This window comes from Ursus americanus, chromosome 12 (genome assembly GCF_024610735.1).
Source record: "Ursus americanus isolate L20-20 chromosome 12, mUrsAme1.1.p, whole genome shotgun sequence".
NCBI lineage: Eukaryota > Metazoa > Chordata > Mammalia > Carnivora > Ursidae > Ursus > Ursus americanus.
In genome coordinates, this window is record NC_142138.1 from 64,564,108 (window position 1) to 64,591,928 (window position 27,821).

General features: G+C 35.8%; 1 protein-coding gene across 3 annotated transcripts in view; it reads left to right on the top strand.

Moving 5' to 3' along the window:
• The window catches only part of MAN1A2 (mannosidase alpha class 1A member 2), a 187,814-nt gene that overhangs the window by 107,522 nt on the left and 52,471 nt on the right, over positions 1-27,821 (top strand). For all 3 annotated transcript variants that reach the window (XM_045801407.2, XM_045801408.2, XM_087866198.1), the window contains exons 7-8: positions 6,340-6,463; positions 11,151-11,244. In XM_045801407.2, coding sequence (XP_045657363.1) covers positions 6,340-6,463; positions 11,151-11,244 — 218 coding nt within the window. The remainder of the gene's footprint in view (positions 1-6,339; positions 6,464-11,150; positions 11,245-27,821) is intronic.

Below are 27,821 nucleotides of genomic sequence, written 5' to 3' on the forward strand. Positions count from 1 at the left end.
CATGCCCAAGAGAAATGAAAGCGTATGTCTGTATAAAGGTTGTTCATAACAACCTTACTCATAATAGCCCCAAACTGTAAGCAACGCCAGTGTTTCTTAACAGGTGCATACGTAACTAGTATCCAAACAATGGAACACCACCTTGTAATAAAAGGAACCGAACTATCGAGATGGCAATTTCATGAATCTCAGAGATAGGGTGCATGAAAGACTCAAATGCAAAAGAGTATATACTGTGTGATCATGTTCACATGAAAGAGATACTGGGCCTAAAAGTCTCCTAAGGGTGACTTTTTACTTTGTGCTCTTTCCTATCTTTTTTTTTTTTTTTTAAGATTTTATTTAAACTCTAGTATAATCAGCATGCAGTGTTATATTAGTTTCAGATGTACAATACAGTAATTCAACAGTTCCATATATTACTCAGTGCTCATCACGACAAGTGCCCTCCTTAATCCCCATCACCTATTTCCCCCATTCCCTTACCCCCCTTCCCTCTGGTAACTGTGAGTGTGTTCTCTGTATTTTGTTTCATATCTTTTGAATTTTAAATCATTGACTATATGACCTTTTCCTTCTCCCCAATTAAGTGAAAACGTAACAAAAATGAGATTGCATATGAAAATAAAAATTAAACCTGTTGCACTTATATTCTGTAAAAAGGGAAGGTTTTAATTTTTAAAAACAATGTAACATTTCTTGTGGATAAGGATGTGGGAAGAAGGTCAATTACATCTTTCCTTGTATCCAGCATCCTTGAAGAAGCGTCTTTCATTATCTATTAAAAGCCCTTAAAACATGTTTCTTTTAACCCAGCAATTCTGCCTCAGGCAGTTTAAGTCTAGGGAAATAATTGGAAGCATGGACTGAACAAGACATACATGAAATGGTATTTATCATAGCATGTTTCATGAAAACGTAAGTACACATTGAATGTCCAAGAGGAAGGTGATTGGGTAAGCAAATTTTGGTAGTACATAAGATAAAAAACAGTGTGCTGGGGCGCCTGGGTGGCACAACGGTTAAGCGTCTGCCTTCGGCTCAGGGTGTGATCCCGGCGTTATGGGATCGAGCCCCACATCAGGCTCCTCCGCTATGAGCCTGCTTCTTCCTCTCCCATTCCCCCTGCTTGTGTTCCCTCTCTCGCTGGCTGTCTCAATCTCTGTCGAATATATAAATAAAATCTTAAAAAAACAAAACAGTGTGCTGCCACTTAATTGATGTCATAGGGAAAATAATTGACATTTTACAAAATTTAAAAAATGTGTTCTAACATTCATATCAAGAGGGTAACCATAAAGTGTATTATTTATTAAGAGTGGATGGAAGAGCTAAAATAAGTTAATTTTTAAAATATTTAAAGACTGACAATTTAGTTTTATTTTATTGGGTGACCTTTCAGATAGTTCTGTTCAAAAATGATTTTCCAAAATTAAACCATTTCTAAACAAATACATACATATCCTTGTACATTTATCCAGATTTGAAATTATTGCTACCTTCAGTTGACTCTTGCATGCTTTTGAGAAAGTGTTCTCTCTATAGTTGTTCAGAGCAGAGTCTACTCAAAAGTAGGAAAAATTTTTGCATATTAAAATGTGTAAATATTTTAGACTGGGTATTTTCACAAATGCCATTCTCTTTTGTTCAGAGTGCTTTCTGCATAAAACTTCTGTTTTTTTTTTTTTCAATGAACATACATTGTTAGATTAGTTTCAGGCATACTTTATAATGATTTAGCAGTTCTATACATTTCTCACTGCTTATCAACCCATCTGCCCACCTACATCTCCTCTGGCAACCACCAGTTTATTTATTTAAGAGTTTTTGTTTTTTGTCTCATTTTTTCTTTGTTCATTTGTTTTGTTTCTTAAATTCCACAGATGAGTGAAATCATATAGTATTTGTCTTTCTCTGACTGACTTAACTTCACTTAGGATAATACATTCTAGCTCCATCTGAGTTGTTGCAAATGGCAAGATTTCATTCTTTTTGATGGCTGAGTAATATTCCAGTGTGTGTGTGTGTGTGTGTGTGTGTGTGTGTGTGTGTGTGTACACACACACCACATCTTCTTTATCCATTCCTCTGTCGGTGGACACTTGGGTTGCTTCCCTGTCTTGGCTATTGTAAATAACGCTGCAATAAGCATAGGAATGCATATATCTTTTTGAATTAGTGTTTTCATATTCTTTGGGTGAATACCTGGTAGTGGAACTACTAGATCATAGGGTAGTTCTATTTTTAATTTTTTGAGGAACCTTTGTATTATTTCCCACCATGGCTGCACTAGTTTGCGTTCCCACCAATGGTGCACAAGGGTTCCTTTTTCTTCACATCCTTGTCAACACTTGTTATTTCTTGTGTCTTTGATTTTAGCCATTCTGAGAGGTGTGAGGTGATATCTTATTGTGGTTTTGATTTCCATCATGATCGGTGATACTGAGCATCTTTTCATGTGGTTATCGTTATGTTTCCTTTGGAAAAATGTGCATTCAGGTCCTCTGCCTATTTTTTAATTGGATTATTTGGGGTTTTTGGTGTGAAACTTCTATTTTTTTTAAGTTTTTTTCTTTCTTCTTCTTCTTTTTTTTTTTTTTTAAATTTGAGAGAGCAAGAGAGAACATGGGAGAGGCAGAGGGAGCTGAGCTGGGAGCCCTGTGTGGGACTTGATCCCAGGACCCTGGGACCATGACCTGGACTGAAGGCAGATGCTTATCCAAATGAGCCACCCAGGCACCCCTAAAACTTCTATCTTTAATTTACTTTATATTTCTTCCAGTTTAGTTGATGAAAAATTACAGGTCATCTCAATTTTTTCCCACTGAAGTATATAATATAAATACATCTAATTGAAAGTAGGAGCTCCATCAAGAGTCTTCCTCTAAATCAATATATTTCCATTTAAAAATTATACATTGTTTGAGGTTTCGTCGTTTAGTTTTTTTTTTTTTTAAAGATTTTATTTATTTATTTGACAGAGATAGAGACAGCCAGCGAGAGAGGGAACACAAGCAGGGGGAGTGGGAGAGGAAGAAGCAGGCTCATAGCGGAGGAGCCTGATGTGGGGCTCGATCCCACAACGCCGGGATCACGCCCTGAGCCGAAGGCAGACGCTTAACCGCTGTGCCACCCACGCGCCCCAAGTCATTTAGTTTTTTAGTTCCTCCTTTGCCTTTTCTGAGATAAATGTCAGTGTCAACCTGTTCGAGTGCTTTGTTTTTAATAAGTGCAATATACTGAAAACTTTATTTCATTCCTTGAATTCATCGATTAAAGATTTTCAACAGACTTTGAACAAAATAAAAACAATATATAGATAACTAATTATCCAAAAAGATTTAATACAATGTAGGACACTTAGGTTGATTTCTCTTGTAAATCACCAGTTTATCAAACGTTTCTAAAATCCAGTTGCTGGTGGTCAGTCAAGAGGGATCATGTTTATATATATGTACATTTTAATATCTATACTTTTTATTTTTGATTAGTTAAAAATTACAGCATTTGCATGAAATTATAATCTGGTTGTTTTTGTCAGCTCATCACCTTTTTATAGTTGGAGCTGTATCTTTCTTCTTAGGGATTTTACAAATCTTTCTGAGTTGTTAGAATATAGACAGGTATCAAATTTAACATTTTAGATTGTTCCTGTGAGTGTGTGTAAAGTACATGAAAAATCTTGTTTAGAATTTAGTGTTTTGAAAACTATTTAAACGCACTTTGAAATTTTCCTTTGGGACCTTCAGACAGAAAGTTTTTGTAGGGAAGAGTAAGCTGTTAGACTTCCTAGGGACTTTGTGTTTATACTTGACCACACTGTGATCCATTCATCACGCTGATGCCTGGGTAATCTTTTTAAATGGTATGCTTTATTCCTTAAATATGATGTTACACTTCTTAAAATCCTCTGTGACTTTGCATCACACTTAGAATATATATATTTTTTAATTTAGCATGGCCTTACAGAATTCTTGTGTAGTCTAGATTACGGGTATAAACCTAGCTCTCTGATCTCACCTTCTATCACTCACTTCCCCGTTCCTGAGCTCTAGCCACACCCGCCACCTTCCTTTTCCTCAGGGTCATTGCATCTGTTGTTTCCTCTACTGGGAATTCTCTTCTTCCAGATCTGTTCATCACTGGCTCCTTCTCTTAATGTAGATTTCAGTGCAAATTGTGTCATTTCAGAAACAATTTCTCTGAATGTTATACATAAAGAGCTTTCCTTTTAACTTCTGTCGCTATACTCCATATTCTGTTTCTCTAGTAAATTTTCTTCATAATAATTATCACTATTTAAAATGGTCTTATTTAGTATAGGAGCACGAATGTTCTACCTTAGGTTCACTACTGTATCTCCCAGAGCAATGTAAGCTCTTAATATTTGGAAACTGTATCCATATTTCATCCTTGATTCTCACTTCTGGCTACAAGAGAATCTGTTCGTGGTGTTTGCCTGCCTATCATATTTTCAAAGACAATATAAAAATAGCACGAAACAATTAAAGAACTTTAATCAAGGTAGTAATGTCTTAATATCTATTTTAATGTTTTCTCAAGACAGATAAGCAATAATGACATATTGAATTGGCAGTATACGAGTGGATATAAAATAAGAGAAAGACTTTTATTTTTACTTCCTCCTAAAAGTAGAAAAGACCCTGGAGAATGGTTTAGAGTTCTTGTGGGAATAACCTGTGAACAATGCTACTTGAAAAATTAATCTAGACTTCCAGTTCCAACCATGGAATACCTTATATCAGACCAATCCTCCCACCAAAACAATCATAAAAGCTAGACAAAATGATTTGATGGCCTTGGAGAGCAAATAACTCAGGTAGGGCTTCCTAGGAGAAAGTCATCTCCATATAAACATTGGCCTTTTCCCTGAGGGCATGTTCTAAATCATGGTGCAGGTACATAAAAGCCAAGCCTGAAGTGGTGATCATTTGGGTCAGAGGAGACTATGGTCAGGTCTTAGAGTTGCCAGGGTGGTTGAGGCGCGAGGGAAAAGAATCTCAAGACAGGAGGAAATTGCAGAGGAAAAGCCCAATAATTTATGTACCGATTTCTCTGAGGTTGTTGACTGATTCTACAATTTCATGGGGCAAGAGTCAAGGAAACCCAGCAGAAAACAGCAGATGGAGGCTCAAGGGCAAAGAAAAAAATTTAGTAGCTACATGGTACTGGAGAGGCAGAAGTTAGTGTTTAAGGCTGCCAAGGTGAAGGGCCCTTGGTAACACCTCAAGCTTCCAGCTGAGATCCCAGAGGGCACTTCCTAGAAGTAGCAGTAGAATGGAAATAGACTACCCTTAGCAAAAACAAACAAACAAAAAACCCCCCAAAAAAACAGACTACCCTTAGAAACCTGAGTAGTCTGCCTGTCCTCAGCTTGTGTTTCAGAAGAAACTTGACCTTTAGCAAGAATGTAATGCTCAAAGGGTCTATGCTACTTTCATTTATATAGTCTAGCTTCCGGTTAATTATGAGGCAGGTTGAAAAAAGGCAGGAGGATACCGTAGAGATAGATCTACACAAAAGAAATGTACGTAAGATTATTCACTGTGAAAGTTGTTATTAATAGCAAAATAATAGAAAAATGCTAAAGGACCACCGGCAGAGAATTGATGAATTATGTTGGTTCATTTACTTAATTTTTTACACAGGTCCTATCAGCATGTAGGGCAGGACAGTTCTTTATTGTATGACACTGTACTGACCATTATTGAACATGTTACATCTTTGGCCCTAACACAATAAATGCTAATTGCACCTTCAAGGTTTGATACAACTCGGAATGCTCTCCCACACACATTTTCATATGCCTCCAGGGTGAGGCATTCCAATTGAAAATCATTAATATCATGGAATTCTGTGCAGCTGTAAAAAAAGAAAATTGTTTATGAACGGATATGGAAAGTCCACTGTAGTGCATCTTAAGAGAGTTAAAAGGCAAGATAACGAGCTGTATGTGTACTTTGCTATATTTTGTTTAATAAAGGAAGAAAATAATATATATTTGGATCGCTTATATGTGCATAAAATTTTTGTAGTCATACATAAGAAACTAACGAAAGTGATTATCTGTGGGGCCTGATGGGGTGAAGAGAGATGAGATTTCTGGGGTGAAATATATTTACTGTATACTTTTCTATATTGCTTTGATTTTTAAAACATTACATATTCAGAAAAATTTTTAATAATAAACTGTTAGATATAAATAAGCTGTTGTGTTACATACCATAATTTCTCAGAGAATGAAAGTTTAAGTATTCGTTAAAAAAATGTTTTGGTCTTTTTCCAATTCTGTCTCCTTTTACCTTTGTTTTCATTCAGTGGAGTAGGGCGAAACTGGGGCTGGGCATCTGCAGGTAGCAGCATTCTTGCTGAATTTGGTACACTGCATATGGAGTTTGTCCACCTCAGCTACTTGACAGGGGACCCAGTTTACTACAAAAAGGTGAGTTTTCTTGCCTTCTTTTCTTTGATTATTATAAAAGGGTTCTTTAAGATTTACCAAAAGACTTGATTCATGCTTGGAAAATATTCACCTTTCTAGAAATGTATTTATCAGGACTCTGGCCTTTTTTTTTTTTTTTCTTTTCAAATTATCTAAAGAAATGTCCTTTCTATTTAAAATATTTGCTGTTATTTGAGAAGTTGTAACCACTAGTAGGTTTTCAAAAATTCCATTCTATTCAGCACTGTGTTGCAGTGTTCCTATCCATCCTGGTAAGACAAGAAAAGCAAAATGAACAAAAAGTTAAAAAAAGAATTGGATTGAAAAGGAAGAAAGAAAAGAGTAATTATGTATAGATTACATGATTATTTACCAAAAATATTAAGATAATCTGTATTTAAATTATTAAAAATAAGAGCATGTATAGTTTTGAATAAAAGATCAGTATAGATATGAAACATCAACAGCATTTCTCTGCACCAGCTACAACCAGCAAGAGATTATCACTTTCCAAAAACATGTGTGGTAGGAACAAGAGTTTAAGTTTCCTGCAAATAAACCTAACAAAACATAAATGAAGTTCAAAACAATTAAATGACACTGAAGAGGACCTAAATAAGCAGAGAGGTATGTTATGTTAGAGCTAAAGAATATCATAAAAATTTTAGTCTTCTCCAGATAGATCTGTAACATCAACTCAATGCCAGTCAAAACTCCAATGGCTTCTTTTACAAAAATGAAACTCGATAAGACCCTTGTAGAATTTATATAGAAGAGAAAAATGCAAGGCACTCCTGAAGAAAAACATGTGGAGTGGGTTTGTATTGCCCAGTTTTCGACACTCACAATGAAGTATTGGTGCATAAGACAAATAGACTGATGAACAGAATAAGCATTCCTTAAATAGATCTGTGTATATGTGGAAACATTATGATAAGGGTAGCATGGTAGATTATAACAATTCTAGGAGCATTAAAGGCTTATATATTTTTTAAAGATTTTATTTATTTATTTATTTGACAGAGAGACAGCCAGCGAGAGAGGGAACACAGGCACGGGGAGTGGGAGAGGAAGAAGCAGGCTCCCAGCAGAGAAGCCTGTTGTGGGGCTTGATCCCAGAACGCCGGGATCATGCCCTGAGCCGAAGGCAGACGCTTAACGACTGAGCCACCCAGGTGCCCCTAAAGGCTTATATTAAAAGACAAATGTAGTAAAGTTTAAAATACATATGCCCTGTGGCCCAGCAGTTCCACTCTGATATGTGCATTTACATCATGTACATAGAAGCATTGTATTAGCATTTTATATAATAAAATTCAATGCAGCAGTAAAATATAAAGGAATTACAGTTACATTTATCAGTTAAAATAATATGATAGTGGGTGCCTGGGTGGCTCAGTCAGCTGAGCATCTGATTCTTGATTTCAGCTCAGGTCATGATCTCAGGGTTATGAGATTGAGCCCCGAGTTGGGCTCTGCACTGGACACAGGAGCCTGCTTGAGATTCTCTCTCCCTTTCTCTCTGGCCCTCCCCCCAACACCTCTCTCTCTCTCCTTCCTTAAAAAAGAATATGATACAACTTTAAAAAAAACATTCAACACAAGCAGAACTGAATAATATACTTTGTTTAGGGATTCAGACATGATTTCAGTAAAGACAATGTTGCACATAAAATTCAGGCCTGTGAATACAGCCAGGACAAAGACAGTGATGTGTGAATGCATAAGCAGAGCAGCAAAGGTGTTTATAGTGTTGTATTTCTTAGATTGGGATGTGAGTGGAATCTCTATATAGTCCTTTCTGTGTATGAACTATTTCATCAATTGAGAAGAATTTTCAGGTAAAGACAGCAGTGAGCCAGACCACAGAATTTTTCCTTTTCTGATGTGATGAATAATAACAACAAAAATAGTAAATAAAGACCAGCAAAAATTCATGAACAGCAATGAAAGGAGGAAAGGCTGTAGTCTCCTGTCACTAGCGTGTGACAGCCAAAAAAAAAAGTAAGAAATTTCTGGTAAGGTACTTAAGTCTGTTTCTCAGCTTGTCCTGAATCCTCACTGGGCAAAGAAAGCAAGTCAACAAATTCCTGGTACTTCCATTAATCTCACAGAGGAGACCAGTGCCGGGGGTGTTAAGTAATACAACTGTCCACAGCTTAAGGGGGGGTTCTCACCTCTATCCTTCTTGAACACTAGTACTCCAGATCTCAAATTGCATCCAGTGGGGAGAAATAACCCCCCTCCCCAGATGCACAGTAGAAAGGAATTCAGGGACAGCTCAGCTGTGCCATATCAAATCAAAGTCCAGGACAGAACCATCCCCATTCATTGTGAGCAAGATGAAAAGGGAAAGCATGGCAAGTACACAAACAATGCACTGCAACATGGTGGTAACAAAAGCATGGTGATAAATAGCATGTAAAAGACTGACAAAGAACCCCGTTTCAAATTTTATAGAGTCACTGTGAGTAATTTATACGATAATAGCAATTGCACTCAGTAAAATTAGAACTCAAAACAAATCATAAAATGAAACAAAAAGATTGTGTAACTGAACATTGAGACCTTAAACATTATATTTCTGTAATGAATACATAAATGAAAACAGCAAAACTGTACATAATTGAAAACCAATTTACTGACATGGAATAAAAGCAAGAGACAATCATAGTGGAAACGAAGAAGAAGCATAAAGAGTTTAAAAAGGTGCTGAATTTGTGCAATGAAGATCATCTAGCACAGTATTTCTGAAGTGGAGGATCTAACACATAGGAATCCCCTAAAAGTGACAGGAAGGAGAAACAGAACTGTAAACTCCATTTTTAACAGAATTAAGAGATACTTGATATATTACATCACAAAATAGCAAGAAAGGTTGGCATAAGCCATCAAGAGCAGAGAGGTTTGGGAATTAAGAGAGGATATTTTTGGCTGTAGATTTCAAAAATAAAAAGGCAGTAGAGTACAGTTCTCCAAAATCAGTGGTATGTCTTGAGGTACGAAACCAGAGTCCTCCTGAGCAACATTGAGAACAGGCTCATGGGCTGGTGGTGGGTGCTTCTTTGGACCCCACTAAACATGGTATGTCGAGAAGCTGGAATAACAGAATTATGAGGAAATTTTGGTGAGGGAAGAGAATGATTGACAGATTTTCTTTTATGAACAGTGCTCCATGGCTGGTGTCAGTTATCTGGGGAGAAGCAAAGGCATCTAGACTCTCCGTGGCCTTTTATGTCAAAACTCTGTGTGAATAGCTGGTTCAGGGAAAATAGTAGTGAGTAATTCATCAAAAAAGAACAAGCATACAATTTATACAAAGATATTACTGGGGGGGGGGGGAGGAAGGAACATGATATATAAGTGATGACCAAAAAATACCTCCCAGAAAATAGCAGTTAAATCCTGACCAAACATCACCATGAGAGGGAAGATGGTGGAGCCCTTCTCTTTGTAAATCAAGTGTATCAACAGAAATACAGGTGCTCAGAGACAATAAGATGTGCTGTCAGTAACAAATTACAAGAAAAAGTTATCACCAAAAATGAAGGCCAAATTGGAAGCAATACAAAGGAAGTGTTGAAAATATAGTGATGGACTTAGAAGACAAAATTGAGACAAGCTAGTAAAGGTATAGACATTAGAAAAGAGATGGATAAAAAGATTCTGAGAGGAAATGACAGATGTGGAAGAGGCAGAGAGGATTCAATGTGTGCATAGTTTTTAGAAGACAAAAGTGCAATTTTTCATTTTTTTTAACAGCATCATTTCAAACTGACTAATTCACGGAATTATTCAGATTGAGATTGTTGTACGTAGAGCTGGTCTCAGCCTTGAAAGAACAGAGGGAACACAGCATCTGTGACTCCATTCCTAAAACCGCCTGATGCCAAAGTCCAGCCAAAGGAAAGGTGACTGGAACCTTGTCGTCAAAGGGTGCATTCTGTGCTCAAGGCCAGAAATAGTGAAGTTGATGTTTCCCCAAGTCACATACACCAAGCAGTTATCCTTCAGATGTAAAGAGAACATTCTCAAATAAGAGTACCAGGAATAGAATACATTTGTGCCTTTTTTGGGTTTTGACAAAACCCATCCAATCTATGGGTTAATGCAGATAAAGTCCTTAGAAAAGTTTCCAGCTTTTTAGTACATTTTATGATTTTTTTCTTTCTTAGCGTTAGGGAGATCTTTTAGGGATCAGAATTTTTGGAATTTTAGGAATTTAGGGAAATCTATTGTGGAATCAATATTTAGAGTTCAGCAATTTAGTTTACTTTTTCGTCTATTAAATTCAAATTTATTATAAATGTTTTTATGTTTCCATTTCTATGAAATTATTTCTGTGCTTATATTTAGATATGTGCATGGTGAATATGTCTGAAATGATGTTTATCACTGATGTTTCTGAGGGCTATTTCTGGATAGTAAAATGTTGGCATTTAAATTGTTTTTTCTCTGTGCTCTTTTCTTCATGTTTTTAATTGTTGGTTAATCTTTAATGATCGTATATCATCTTGTAAAAATAATGAATCAATTATAAAGTAAAAGCCTGTCCTGACCACCACATATACAGAAAAAGGCAGGGGTGATGGTGTAGTTTCTGAGTAAGGAAGACCCACAAAGCCTAGATTAGTATAAAGCCTTGATGACATTGATTTTATTAATTGCATTCTTTATTTGTGTTAAGGTAATGCACATTAGGAAACTGCTTCAGAAGATGGATCGTCCAAATGGTCTTTATCCAAATTATTTGAACCCAAGAACAGGTCGCTGGGGTCAGTGTAAGTATTTCTAGTACAGCTGATGCTATGTTGAAAGGTTCGTCTGAACACTTGCTTGATGTGGTGAAAAGTATACTACATGTAGGGTTAGACTCCCTCAGTGTCAAACTCTGTGATCTGCTAGTGCTGTTACCTTTGACAAATTTCTCGTCTTTCTGTAGCTTCAGTTTTTCTACTTGTGAATGCAAACACGAATAATCTGTGTCACAAGCAGTATTTTACTTCATGTGTTTACAAGTACTTGTTAAAATATAGTGCGGTCTTTGCAAAGGGTTGCCTCTATTTATAAGCCATATCTTCATGTAAATAAGAGCATTGCTTGGGATAGGTATTTGTTAAAGGAATATGAAGAACAAATGAGTATCTTAAATGATTAGAAGGGAGGGCAGTTGCTCTTGTGAAAGCTTTGTCCAGTCATTTTAACAGAAGATATCAGGGTCTTTTATTTATCAGGCTCTGTGCTAAGTTCTTGGATGAAACTGGAGATGGGGAAAGACCACATAGAACTTGGTCGGATTTCAGGGAGCTCCCATGCTAGTAGGGTAAGCAGACACCCTTAAATATAGTTGAAATAAGATATGATAAATGATACAGTAGAGGCATGTACCAGTTGTGATGTGAGACTGGCAGAAGTGACTTCCTCAGTGAGGAGAAAGTATTTTGTTTGGGGAGAGGGTGATCTTCTTATTAGAGCTTTAGAATTGATCTTTGAAGGAATAGATTTTTAAAAAATAATAATAAATATTTGGAAATATGGAACATAAAGAATTGAAATAAAATATGGGTTTATGAGTGGTATTCTCTCTTAAAAGATAGGAGAACTGGTAGAAATACTAGAAGGTGTAACTTTGCCCCTAGTATAACATGTTTGGGTTATTTTTGAGACTAATAAAATCATAATGAAATAGTAAAAAAGAGGTGAAAATAACAATCACTTAATCTGTCAGAAATTATGCTGGTGTTTGCTACCAAGAGTAGGAAAACATTTGTCATGGAATTTAGGGGGCTCCTCTCAAGGAAATTGTCCTTTATTTTGTGAAAGAGAAGCAGGTTGGTCAATACAGTTGTGTCTTTCATGACTCTGGAAATAGATCTCAATCTTTGGTTCCTCTTATGTACTTTTTTGAAATTCTTTACATGTAGCTTATTTTTCTCTTTATTTTGAGGAAAATACAAGGGCATACTAGACTGAGTGAAAATGATACTTTTTGGAAAAAACGGAAGCCCAGGGGCAACATTTCTAAAATATAAAAATATACTTTCTTATTCTAGATGAGGATGGCTGGTTTGGATGTCTGCTTCATAATTTGGGTGAATTTTATTGTACACTTCACCCCCTAGAGTTTTATTAAGATTTGGGAATATTCTAACAGGAAAAAATTATGTTCAATCTTTCTTTATGTCATATGCTGGTATGTAGTCTGTAAGGTAAAACTTAAATTTAACTGTAAAAAATAACAATATGAAAATACTAAAAAGTGGGTTTTTTTTATAATCAGGAAAGCCTTCTCTGTAAAGAAAAAGATTATCAGTGTTTACTACATATAAACATTAATCTCTTACATTTTATAACAAAGGCAAATAACTAGCTAAGGAAATACATTTGAATGTATCTGGAAAACAGAGCTTTCATATCCTCTCTCTATCAAGAACTCTTATAAGATCGTAAGAAAAAAGATGATCATCTCAGTAAAAAAATACACTGAGAAAAGTTGGTTCATGAAAAAAAAACAGAACACAAATGGAAATAAGCAGATGTTCATTTTTAACCCTAAAAGTGGTGTTACTACAGATGACTAGTACATGCAGACAGTGTAATGTGATACCACCCTCCTTCTGTACACACTGGTGCGGTGCTACTGTAGTAGAATTTGCAAACACTACCAGCTTTGGTATCCTATTTGTAGCATCTCCATAGACTGATCACCAGAGACCTTTGTGCCTCTCTTGTCCCACTTCACCACCACCCTAATCAAATCAATGCAGCTTTTATTTGATTTATTTTATTGAAGTGTAGTTGACATACAATACAACAATATAATACAGTTGACTTTTGGACAACGTGGGGGTTAGGGGCAGTGACCTCCCGCATAGTAGAAAATCCCCGTGTAACTTTTGACTCCCCACCCAAAAACTTAACTACTAAGAGCCTGCTGTTGACTGAAAGCCTTACTGAAAAACATAAACAATTGATTAACACATATTTTGTGTTATATTCTTATACAAAAAAAAATAGCTAGAGAATATATTAAGAAAATCGTAAGGAATAGAAAATAAATGTACAATATTATACCTCGTTGAAAAAATCTGCATGTAAGTGGACCATGCAGTTCAAACCCATGTTGTTCAAGGGTCAGCTGTCACTTGTGTTCGTTTCAGGTATACAACATAATGATTCTTGATGCAACTTTTAAACAGAAGACACTATTCTTTATCTATTAAATTAATAAGGGAATGGACACATCCCTGTACCCGGAGCTTCAAAAAGTATGAAAATTTGTATGCCATTTGAACCTGTGACTCATTTCTAGGTATTTATTCCAAAGAAATTTGCACAGCTATATATATATATATATACACATATATATATATATATATAAAGTTTATTTTACTGTGCCTTTGATAAAATAGGAATATGGAAACATTCTAAAGCAGTCTTGTCTAGTAGAATTTTCTGTGATGAGGAAAATGTTCTATATATGTGCCGTCTGTACAAGCGTCACTAACCATGTATGGTGTTGAGCATTGGAAATGTTGTTGGTGTGGTTGTAGAACTGCATGTTAAATTTTATTTACTTTTAATTAATAACTTGTACCTAGTGCCTACTGCAGTTTTAAACATCCTGTGAAAGAGATTTGGTTAAATAAATTATAGTACCTTCAGATGTAATATACTATGCAGCCATTAAAAATTATGTTACAGAATACTTGACATAGATAAATATATGTTATTTGTGTTTTTTCCTTAATGTTTGTTTTTATTTTCTTCTTTTTGTTTTTCTTTATTAATCTAAATTTGACATAATGAACATCTATCACTTTTGGAGTAAGATTAAAAACATTTTTAAAGCAGTTTTATTGAGATATAACCCATATATCATGTAATTCACCCAAAGTATACAATTCAATGGTTTTTAGTATCCACAGTGTTTTGTAACCATCACCAACATCAATTTTAGAAGATTTTCATTAACCCGCCCAAAGAAATCCTGTGCCATTTAGCTATCACGTACCTATTTGCCAGTTCTCCCACTCCTTGCAGCCTTAAACAACCATTAAGATTTGGGAATATTCTAACAGGGGAAGAAATGTCTCAATAAATTTGCCTGTTCTGAACTTTTTGTATAATCACATATTACGTGGTCTTTTGTGATTGGCTTCTTTCATTTAGCAAAATGTTTTAAAGATTCTTCCATATTATAGCATGTATCAATATTTGGATTTTTTTAATGCCTGAATAATATTCCATTTTGTGGATCTACCACTGTTGTTTATCCGTTTATCAGTTGATGACTGGGTTGTTTCTACTGGGTTTTTTTTTTTTTTCACTATTATTCCTTTTTTTAAATTGATTTGTAATTGACATACAATGTTATGTTAGTTTCAGATATACAACATAGTGATTCTCTATTTTTATACATTACAAAATGATCACCTTGATAGGTCTAGTTACCATCTGTCACTATACAAAGTTATTACAATATTATTGACTGTATTCCCCACGCTGTGCATCATATCCCCATGACTTGTTTATTGTATAACTGGCTGTTTGTACCTCTTAATCCCCTTCACCTATTTCTCCCATTCACCCAACTCCCTCCCTTCTGGCAACCACTAGTTTGTTCTCTGTATCTATGAGTCACTTTTTGTTTTGTTTGTTTTGATTTTTAGATTCCACGTATGAGTGAAATTATGCAGTATTTGTCTTTCTCTGTTTGACTTATTTCACTTAGCATAATACCCTCTGGGTCCATTTATATTGTCACAAATGGCAAAATTTTATTCTTTTTTTATGGCCGAGTAATAGTCCGTTGTGTGTGTGTGTGTGTATGCATGCACCACATCTTCTTTATTCATCTGTCAGTAGACACTTAGGTTGCTTCTATATCTCGGTGATTGTAAATAATGCTACAGTGAACACAGGGTACATACATCTTTTTGAATTAGTATTTTTTTTTCCTTTGGATAAATACCCAGAAGAGGGATTGCTGGATCATATGGTGGTTCTATTTTTAATTTTTTGAGAAATCTCCATACTCTCTTCTATAGTGTTGCACCAATTTACAGTCCCACCAACAATGCACAACGGCTGTTTTCTCCACATCCTTGCCAACACTTGTTATTTCTTGTCTTTTTGAGAATAGCCATTCTGACAGGTGTGAGATGGTATCTCATTATGGCTTTCATTTGCATTTCCTTGCTGATTAGTGATATTGAGCATCTTTTCATGTGCCTGTTGGCCATCTTTATATCTTCTCTGGAAAAATGTCTACTCGGGTCCTCTGTGTATTTTTTAATTGTGTTATTTGTTTGTTTGTTTGTTTGTTTGTTTTGTTACTGAGTTGTATCAGTTCTTTCATGTGTTTTGGATATCAGCCTCTCATCAAATATATCACTTGCAAATATTTTCTCCCATTCATAGGTTGCCTTTTCATTCTGTTGGTGCTTTCCTTCACTCTGCACAAATATTTTTAAATAAAAAGAGAATGTCATCTTCCACATCAAAATCTTAGAATACTGAATTCTCACTGTTTGAGAATTGCTAGCCTTTGAAATGATGAACAGTAGAGCATTGACAGTATCTTAATTATTAAAAATAAAACTTCTCATTAAATAAACAGTATAATGAAAACTGGATAGTTACATGGAAAAGAATGAAATTGGGCCCTTACCTTATATCATATATAAAACTTAGCTCAAAATGCATCAAGCACTCTAAATTTAAGAACGAAAATTATAAAACTCTTAGGAGAAAACAGGGACAGATCTTCATGACCTTGGATTTGGCAATGGTTTCTTCAGAAGCAGAGGCAACAAAAGAAAAAATAGATAAATTGGATTTTATTAAAATTAAAAACTTGTGTGTCAAAGAACTATCATGATGGGGAGACAACCCACAGAATGAGAGAAAATATTTTCAGATCACATGTCTGATAAAGGTTTAATATCTAGAATATATGAAGAACTTCTATAACTCAACAACAAAAAGATGGTTAAAAAATGGGCAAAGAACTTGAATGGACATTTCTCCAAAGAAGATACGCAAATGGAAAATTAAACATGTGAAAAAGATGCTCATCATCATTAGTCACTAGGGAAATGCAAGTCAAAAGCCCCGTGAGATTCCTCTTCACACCTACTAGGACGGCTATAATCAAAAGACAGAAAATATGTGTTAGCACAGATATGCAGAAACTGAAACCATTGTACATTGCTGTTGGGAATGTAAAATGGTGCAGCCACTGTGAAAAACAATTTGGTAGTTCCTCAAAAAGTTAAATGTAGAATTCCGTACAGTCCAGCAGTTTAACTCCTGAGTACATACCCCAAAGATTGGAAAACAGGGACTCAAGTAGATACTTGTATGCTAATGTTCCCACAACATTATTCACAGTAGCCAAAAGGTAGAAATAACTAAAGTGTCTGACAGATGAATAGACGAACAAAATGTGGTCTATCCATATGATAGAATATTATTTAGATAGAGTATTATTTAGCTGTGAGAGGAGTGAGGTTTCTGACCCATGCTGCAACACAGATGAACCCTGAAACCATCCTGATACATGAGAAAAGCCAGTCACAAAAAGGACAAATACTGTATGATTCCACTTTACCAAATCTAAAGTAGTCAAATTCATACAGATAGTGAATCAGAGGTTGAGACTTAGGTGAAAGGGGAATGGAGAGTTATTACTCCATAGGTACAGAGTTTCTATTTGGGATGGTCAGAAGTTTTGGAAATAGTGATAGTTGTACAACATTGTGAATGTAATTAATGCCACTGAATGGTACATTGAAAAAATGACTAAAGTGGCAGCTTTCATGTTACATATATTTCAGCGCAATTAAAATATTGCAATAAAATAATTCCTTCTTCCTTGTTTTTCTTCTCACAATGAATTTAAATTACTTTTTCAGAATATATTCACTCTTAGCAGTTGTTAATTTTGAGAATGTTACAGAAAGAGCTAGTCACTGGTTATCTTGGCAAGGGGCTTTAAAATCCTAGGGAAGCTATCCTGATATCCTTTTAGCAGCTGTAGTCTTGACTAAATTGTGCAATTTGTTCTTTTTAATGTTTTTGTATATTTTATATCAGCTTCTGAAAAGTATATCAGATCCATTATTATCTTTGAGCGCTATACATCTGTCATATCTATAAATAGTCTGCAAAACAAACAGTGAATTGAGCTGAAATTTAACAATCCAGCTTTGGCTAACTGTATTGTAATTAGAGTAATGATAATGTCTGTGACATGCACATAGCAATCACAAGAGAATAATTACTGGTAATTACCTTCAGGAAAAGTACTTGGCAACAGATATAAAAGAATATAGTAAAGAACCTAGATTTAAAGGCATATTATTAATATTTTCTCCCTTTTTTTCCTTTGTTTTTTCACTAGTTTTCTAAGCACAGTGCTTAGCCTATGCTATTTAATGACTAAAGTGAAGAAAATATAGGAAATTGGTCATCACTGATTCATTATGTTTTATACCACTAAATTAAAAAATTATAGAAAAAACAAGGACGGGTATAATATTTGGAGTTAGAAAGACTAACCCTGGCTTTCCTGCTTAATAATTTAACATAATAATGTAGACGAGTTATTTAACTTCTCCATGCTTTTGTTTCTTCATGTGTTCTAATGGACTTATTTAATAGGATGGTCATGTAGGTCATATTTATGAGGTACTGTGTTTGAAAATGTTTCATAAACCATGACATACAAATACTAGCTTCTAGAATTTCCTATAAGAATGCCTCAAGAAATAGCTTCTGTTAGAAACTTGCCATTAACTTCATAACATGCTGAGACAGATCATATGAATCATTGCTGTTTAGTAGTGCTTTATAATGTGTTATCATTTTCTGCGTCTCCAAAGGACCTTGGGGTGACATGGTTCATCAGATTTGACACTGGGGCAGGCATGATTCAGTGGTTTCAGTAAGAAAGTCAGACTACTGGGTGATAAATTCCATAGTTACCATGGATCTCAGGCCTCTGCTGCTTATTCATTTATTAAGCATATAATCTTCTACTAGAGCAACAGTATAGAAGAGCTGGAAAGAGAACTTATTGTCCTAGTACTCAGGTAACTTACAATGAAATCTGTAAACCCTGGCAATAATTCACAGACCTAAACAACATTTCCCCTAAACCATGGGGACAAAGACTTTTGCCTTTCCCTGCTATTTACCCTGTTATTTCACCTCCTTTAATTCTGTTATGTCTTTGCTATCTTGTTTTCTTTCCTGCTTATTTCTTAATCCCTTTCTATAGATCTGTATTATACCCAGAAATATGTACGGGGCCAGTGCAAAATAGAAAATGTCACATGTTATTTTAATGACTCTTTCTTCTAGAAGTGACATGCTCCAAAAGTACCATTTGTATTCTTTAATCACTCTATGCAAACTCGCATGGCTCAAATCCATTTCATATGTTGGTAATTCACAAGTGTATACTCCCAATCTCTGGATTTCCACATGTCTGATTGCCTGTTTGTCATATCCGTTTAGATATCCATCTAGCACCTCCAAATTGACATGTCCCCAGTTCAGACTCATTCTTTAAACCGTTTCTCCTCCAGTATTACTAGTTTCAATGAGGAGAGCCATTGTTCCCCCATTTGCCCAGCCAGAAATCGAGATGTCATCTGTGATATCTTTCTTCACTTACTTCAGTAAACACTTGATAGGTATCAAACTTAAGGAATATAGTATTGTCAAGAAAGATCACTTGATTATTTTAAGATGTTAATAAATATTTAAATGCTAAGGGTAGAAATTGAAGATTAAAACTAGCCAAGATGGGGAGGATTTCTGAGAAGGAAGCAGAAGTGGTTAGGGTCCAGAGCAAGATAGAGTATGTAGAGAAGTAATATTTCTTCCTCTTTAACAAGGAAAAGGAACAGATAACTTGATAGATGGGGGTGCAGAAAGTTGATAGATTTTTGGGGTTCCCTCTCTCCCCCGTCAATGGTTTGTGTTCTTTTCTGTGAATTAGGTGGCATGATGGTGTGCTGAGAGTAGGAAGAAGGTAGAGCAGTAGAAGACTTTTGAAGAAGAGATTTCAAATACCTGCTTTAAGGAATGGGAAAGAGCGGTAATCAAAAAGTCATACTAAAGTTGACAAGCAATGTTGAGGTTCTCATTCTTGGGGAAAACTGGGAGTTTGAGGGTAATAGTAGAGCAGACTGACATTTGGGCTAATGTTTTTACTGGTTGGGTGCAACAAAACAATGGAACAAGAATCCTGAATATTTGGACAGGAGAATTGCCTGTTGCTTCTTTTCCTATCCAGCCTAGACTGCATAGGATTCAAACCAATATGGAAATACTTGAGTACCTTCTCTTTTATCTGTCCTACAAATCCCAAAACTGTATCAACCCAGCCATCTACCTTTCCCATTCATATACTCAGCTGAGCATTGCTGATGAAAATCATCAGTAGTACAGGCTGAAGTCACTATAAATATATAATTTCCAATTCCAACTGGATCGTCAGTACCTCTGACAATTCTTTAACTTCGATCAGTTTACTTCTGTTCCTTACTCTCCCCAAGTCGTCTTTATAAGCCTCCTGTCCATCCCCAACTCACTTTTGACCATTTCCTTATTTTCAATTTCCTGAGCAATTTTAGTTTAGGTATATCTTTAGTAAAAAGTGTTTATGGATTATTTATAGAGATTTAAAAAAATTTTTTTAAATCCCAGTGTGACTCAGTATTTTAAAAAGTGAGTTAAATTTGTTGGACTAATTTCAGGTATCCTTTTTGTTTTGTTTACTTGCTTTTTTAAAATAGCTTTATTAAGGTATAATTGACATAGAATAAATAGTACATGTTTAGAGTGTACATTTTGGTAAGTTTTTAAATAAATATAGGCCTAGGGAATCATCAAAATAATGATCCTATCTATCACCTCTAAAAGGTTTCCTCATCCCCTTTTATGATTCTTCTTTCATTCCCCTTCTCACTTCTTCCTCAAGCAACTGCTGATCTGCTTTCTTACATCATAGATACATTTGCATTTTCTAGAACTTTTATAAATGGAATCCTTTATATGCATTCTTTATTTTTGTCTAGCTTCTTTCGCGGAGCATAATTATTTTGAGATTTGCCCGTATCGTGTATATCAGTAGTTCTGAGGAGCATGCTGCCTTGTGGAGCATCACAGTTTGTTTATCCACTCACCGGTTGATGGTCATTTGGATTATTCCCACTTTGGGATTGTTACAAATAAAGTGCTGTGAACAATGACCGACAAGCCTTCATGTTGACATATGTTCTCACTTTTCTTGAGTGCGTATATATCATATAGTAGATGTGTATTCTTTTTAAAAAAGACTGCCGATCTCTTTTCTGTAGTGGATATACCATTTTACATTCCCATCAGCAGTGTTCCTCCATATATGCACCAGCACTTGATATGGTCAGTCTTTTCATTTAGCTTTTTTTTTTTTTTTATTAAAGGTTTTATTTATTCGACAGAGAGAGAGACAGCCAGCGAGAGAGGGAACACAGTCAGGGGGATTGGGAGAGGAAGAAGCAGGCTCCCAGCGGAGGAGCCTGATGTGGGGCTCGATCCCAGAACGCCGGGATCACGCCCTGAGCCGAAGGCAGACGCTTAACGACTGAGCCACCCAGGCGCCCCATCATTTAGTTTTTCATTTTAGCTGATATGGTCAGTCTTTTCATTTTAGGTGTGTAGTGGTAATTCTTGGTAGCTTTAATTGTCACTTCCAAAATGACCAATGATGTTGTATGTCTTTTCATGTGCCACTCCCATCCATTTATCTTCTCGGTGAATTGTCTGATCAGACCGCTCCCCAGGTGCCCATTTTCAAATTGGATGTTTTCTCCCAGTCTTTGACTTGTCTTTTCATTCTCTTAGCAATGTTAAATTAAACAGCAAAGGATTCCAACTCTGAAGTTGAAGTCCATTTTATCAGTCTGTTCTTTACATAAAAGAATATATCATATCTAAGAAAGCTTTGCCTAACCCAGGATCACAAAGATTTCCTCCTATGTTTTCTTCTAAAAGTTTTAGAGATTTAGGTTCTATATTTAGGTCTGTGATCTGCCTTGAGTTGATTTTTATATAGGTATCACAGTTCATTCCTCCCACCCTCCCTCCTTTCTTCCTTCCTTCCCTCCCTTCCTCCTTCCCTTCCTGGGTATCTAATTATTCTGGCTCCCTTTTGTTGAAAAGATTGTCTTTTCTCCACTACATTGTCTTTGCACCTTTGTCAGAAATCAGTTGTACATATAGATATAAGTTTATGGTTTCTATTCTGTTCTGTTGATCTACTTATCTATTATTATGCCAATATCATGCTGTTTTAGTTATTATAGCCTGAAATCAAGTAGTGTTAGTCCGCTAGATTTTTTCTTTGAACTGTCTTGGTTATCTAGGTCCTTTGCATTTCCATATTAATTTTAGAATCACTGGTAGTTTTCTATAGAAAAGCCTGCTGGTATTTTGATTGAGAAGTCCATAGATGATTTGGGGGAATTTGACATCTTAACACTCTTTGACAGTTGATATCTTCCAGTCCATGAACAAATTATATGTATGTCTACATTTATTTAGGTATTCTTTTAATTTCTCTCAAAAATATTTTGTACCTCACTGTGTACAGGTCTTACACATGTTTCACCAGATTTATCTGTAGATATTTCATATTGTTGATGCTGTTAAAAATGACATTTTAAATTTCAGTTTTTTATATTTTGTTGCTAATATATAGAAATAAAATAGATTTAGTATATTAAGCTTGTATCTGCAACCTGCTAACTTCTCTTTTTAGCTTTGGTAGCTTTTTTTTTTTTTGTAGATTCCATCGAATTTTCTTCATAGACAGTCATGTTATATCTAAGTAAACATAGCTTACTTCTTTATTTCTAGTATGAATGCCACTTATTTGAGTTTAATTCATTTCTTTTTTGGTCTCATCGGACTTGCTATAGAGCCTATGGTGCAGTGTTGAAAAAAAAGTATGAAGGTGAACAGCCTTGTCTTGTTTCTTATCTTAGGGAAAAAGTATTTAGTCTTTTACTAAGTATGCTGCTAGCTGTAGGTTTTCTTGTAGATGCGCTTTGTGTATTTTTCCTGGTTTGCTGAGAGTTTTTATCAGGAACGGATGTCAAATTTTTTGTGTGTGCATCTATTTTCTTTTTTGGTTTATTGAATATAGTGAATTACATTGGTTGATTTTAAATGTTAAACCCGCTCTGCATTTCTAGAATAAATCATACTTACTCATGATGTGTATTAGCCTTTCATTATTTCCTTGTAATTGATTTGTTAAATGAGAAATACTGCTTTGTAGCTCTTTTTTGTCTTTGTCTGGTTTTGGTATTATTACGATGCTGGCCTAAGAATGGGTTGTGAAGTATTCCCTCCTCCTCAAAAGTTTGCGCAAAATTGATATTGTTTCTTCCTTAAATGTTTGATAGAATTTGCCAACATAACCATCTGGGCCCATAGTTTTCTTTTGGGAAGGTTTTTGGTTTGTTTTTTTGTTTTTGGTTTTTTTTTTTTTGGATTACAGCATTTTTATTGGAAGGTTTTTAAGTATAATTTCAATTTATTTGACAGATAGAAGGTTTGGTAATTTCTGTCTTCCAGAGAATTTGTCCATTTCATCTAGTTTTTTTAATTTATTGGCATAAAGTTGTTCATAATATTCCCTTATTATCCTTTTTAATATCTGTAGATTCTGCTTCATTGATTTTTGCCCTAATGTTTATTATTTGCTTTCTTTTACTTTGTGTTTAATTTGCCTTTCTTTTTCTGACTTCTAAGGTGGAAGCTGAAGTCATTGATATGAAACCTTTCATGTTGTTAATTTCCCCTTTAGTACTGCTTCAGTGGCATCCCACAAATTCTGCCATGGTGTGTTTTCATTTTCATGTGGGTTTATAGTTATTATCAAATTTGGAAATTTTTTAGCCCTTATCTCTTCAAATAATTTTTCGGTCATACCTCTTCTTCAGAGATTTCAACTATATCCATGTATTAGGCCACTTAGTTCATAGATACTTTTTTTCTATCTTTCTGTTTTTCTTTTTCCCCTTTGTGTTTCATCTTGAATAATTTCTGGTGCAGTGCCTTCAGGTTTACTGACCTTTTCTTATGTATTGTCTGATCTGCTGTTAATCCCTTCCACTGTATTTGCTTGTCTCTAACACAGTAGTTTTCATCTTCGGAAGTTCAGTTTGGATCTTTTCATCTCTTCCTTGTCTCTGCTTACCTACTTGCACATAGGTAACACAGTTATAGTAACGTGGAATATTCTTCTCTGGTCATTCTACCATTTGTGTCAATTCTGGGTCATTTTGAACTGGTTCTTTATTTTCCTCATTTTGAGTGGTTTCTTTCCTGCCTCTCTGCATGCCTGGTAATCTTGGATTAGATGTCAGACAATTGTCAGTTTTATCTTGTTTGAGTGCCGGATATTTTTCTTTTCCTAGAAGTCGTCTTGAGTTTTTTTTCTGGGATACAGTTAAGTTACTTGGAAATTCTTAGACCTTTTCCTGTCTTGATTTTATGATTTGTTAGGGACATCTGGTACATTGCTCAGTCTGGGGCTAATTATGTCCTGCATACTGTACTCTAATTGCCCATGAAGTATGAATTTTTCTCGTCTGGCTCATGGGAAGAGGCATTATTACCAGTAGGGTCTTTGTGAGCCCCAGGCAGTGTCCCCTCCCGTCCTTTCATGTAGTTCTTTTCCCAGTCTCAGGTAGTTTCCTCACATGTGTGTGCTGCTCAGTACTCTATTGTATACTCAGGGGAACCCTTTGCATATATCTAGTTTCTCTTTCTGTGCAGGTCTCTTTTCTCTGGTTACCCTGTCTGTGAACCCTAGCTGCCTTGGACTTTCTGGACTGTGCCTTATTTTCTCCTCCCTGTGCTTCTGCCTGGAAACTTTCTTGAAGCAGTAATCTGGGGGCAGTCATAGGACTCACCTTGTTTATTTTCTGTATCTTACAGATCACTGTCCTTTATTGCCTGATGCTCAGTGTCAGGAAAACCATCATTTCATGTATATTGTTCAGTGTTTTTTGGCTGTTCTAGGTTACAGGGTAAACTGTTGCTTCATCCTGGTCCAAAACACAAGTCTTTTTCTAAGTCAGTTTCTTTTATCTTATTTTTGTGTGTGTGTGTTTATTATGCATTCTTAAAATATCCTTCCCCATGCTGCCTTATGTGTTTTGTTTCATTTTCTTTGTCTTTACTGGTTTCAAAATTAATATATACATTTTCATCTTTCCTAGATATTGCTCTTGAATTTTAACTTACGCTCTGATTATTTATATTTTTCTACTGACATTTAGAATTAATCATTCCTGGAGCTCTTCCCTCTGAACCAGATGAGAACTCTAGCATACTTTTATTGCTCCGTTGCCTAACCTCATCATAAACTTGTGGTTCAAAGTATTAATTTCTTTGTTCACTATTTCTCCTTGTATGTCCCATTCTATGCTTCTAGTTTTTAAAAATTATTCACAGAATACATTCTCTTCGGTAGTTTTTAAAAAGTTGGTCACCATACCCCTTTACCTCACTTCTACCTAGACGACCTTGCTTCCTAAGTCAAAGTGAAAGTAAAGATCTTTGTACAGAAGATCTCTTTACCTATAAGCTCATTTACTTAGTCACTGGGCTTTATCTCTGTTTTTCCAGTCTTAGAAGATCCTGGCCAGTATTTTTCCTTTGACCTGTATTCTGTATTCTATCCTCTTTCAACTTCTGAACTCTTTTTTGGTATTCCCATTGTGATTATACCATGTGTTAAACCTCCTGGTACCTTTCTCATTGCTAGTGACCCCTTCCCTCTGTTTCCTCTACTCTTCTTCATTGCCATAGCCCCTTCTAGCAGACACTCCACCTTTCTTCTTCCTATCATGATAAAGCGTTTTGAAGAAATGTTTATATTTGTTGGTTTTTCTTGTTTGCCTCTGTTCACTTCTTTTAATGCATTGCATTCTGGACTCTGCTTTCTGCCACTCGACTAAAAGCAATTTTTTATGTGGCCTAGCAGCTGTCCTATAGACTAGTCCAAAAACGACAGTGTATTAGCTACTTCTGTATAACAAACCACTCTAAAATTTAGTGACTGGAAAGAATGTATTATTTTTTAAAAATTTACAGGTTGGCTGAGATGTTCTGCTGGTCTTGTGTGGACTTACTCAGTGTGTCTCAGTGAGCTGGCAGGTTGTCTGGAGGCTGGCTAATCTAGCACGGCCCCACTCGGGGAGATTCAGCCCTACTCCCTGTGGTCTCTCACCATTTATCAGGCTATATACCGTGCTTATTTCCATGGCAGTAACAAGGTCCCATAAAAAGAAGTGGAGCACATGAGGCCTCTTGAGGGTTAGACTTGAAACTGGCACGATGTTACTTTTTACCACATTCAGTTAGACAAAGCAAGTATAAGGCCAGTCCACTTTAAAGGGATGGGAATTTGTTTCATATTCTTCTTCTCCTAGCTTCTTTTTTTTTTTTTTAAAGATTTTTTATTAATTTATTTGACAGAGATAGACAGCCAGCGAGAGAGGGAACACAAGCAGGGGGAGTGGGAGAGGAAGAAGCAGGCTCCCAGCGGAGGAGCCCGATGTGGGACTCGATCCCGGAACGCCGGGATCACGCCCTGAGCCAAAGGCAGACGCCTAACGACTGCGCTACCCAGGCGCCCCTCTTCTCCTAGCTTCTTAAATGTTCATATTCTTAGGAATTCTTTTTTTCCTTTCCATTTTTGCCTCACAGACCTCATCTCTTTTTGCAGGATGAACTGTGCCCTATATATCTGTGAAATATGAATCAGCAACTGGCAAACTAGGCTAGCCACTGACCTGCGTTTATATGGCCTACCAGTTAAAAATGTTTTTTTACATTTTGAAGGGCTTAAACAATCGTCATCAACAACAAAACAGAGGAGCATGTAATAAAGGCTGTATATTATCTGGCCCTTTACAGAAAAAATTACCCCTCCACCCCCACCCCTGATGTAAATCATCAGTATTTCATTACTGATTTTGCTTGGGATTTAAACTGATATGCCCTCCCCCACCAGGTATAAGAGATTGGTTTCCTGGTTATTTGTAGGTATCTTAAACTCAGTAGGTACAAAATTGAGCTTATTATCTCTTCTTTAAGATTTATTCCTCATTGTGATTCCTTATTTCATCCATACTTTACATAGTCTGGCCTGTGCCAGAAACTTGACAGTCTGGCCTGACTCCTGTCGTATTGTTTTTACCTTCTTCTTTTTTTTTTTTTTTTTTTTTTTTTTAAGATTTTATTTATTTATTTGACAGAGAGACAGCCAGCGAGAGAGAGAGGGAACACAGGCAGGGGGAGTGGGAGAGGAAGAAGCAGGCTCCTAATGGAAGAGCCTGATGTGGGGCTCGATCCCAGGACTCCGGGATCACGGCCTGAGCCGAAGGCAGACTCTTAACGACTGAGCCACCCGGGAGCCCCTGTTTTTACCTTCTTAGTAACTCTAAAATCTGTTCCTTCATTTCTTCTTCCCTTTGGTTAATTTGGGCCTTCAGTTCTCTCCTCAGTTCAGTATCACCCTTATTGCCTCACCCTCCACGATGCTCTTTGTATGATCTAATCATCTTCTCTTGCACGTATAGTATGGTTTATTTGATGTATTGGGACTGAGAAATAGCTGTTAGCTTGTAGAGTGCCATTTTGATTTGGCTGTGTGCTGTAGGCCAGAATGTAATGGAATAAAGAGCAGGTAGGTGAGGAGAAAGAAGCAGGAGTAAATTTAAACTCTTTTAAGAGAAAAGAGGAACAGAGTTAGGTATTTGTTATTTTTAGAAAATACATTTTTACCACAGCCCCCTGAGTAGTTGAAATATTAAACCTGGATGCTGAGCTATGAGAAAATTAAATACTAAGGAAAACCTTAATATTAAAACGTTTGTGAATATTTCTGATAATTAAGATGAATGGAGTTTTGTAAGGTTTTTAAAATTATATTTCAGTGGGTATTTCATGTAAGCGGTTGAATATACTACAATTATAGACATCTTAGTATTGGGGAAATTAGGAAAGTTTAAAAATGTATACGTGTAAATTTTATTAAAGCTTGAAAGAATGAGTACTTAAGGTAGTTAATGCATTCATTCTGTAAAATTTTTTTTTGTTGAACTTGTAAATATTATGTGTTGTGTTATGTATTACTATTTATTCCATAATTATTTGTTTTCCTAAACTGAAAAAGAGTGAGAGATTGTGAAAATGGAATCATTTTTTTAAAAAATGTGCTCCAATTCATTTTAAAAAAGAAAAAGCACCCCTTTGGGGGGGAAAAAGGGGTTGGTTGGTT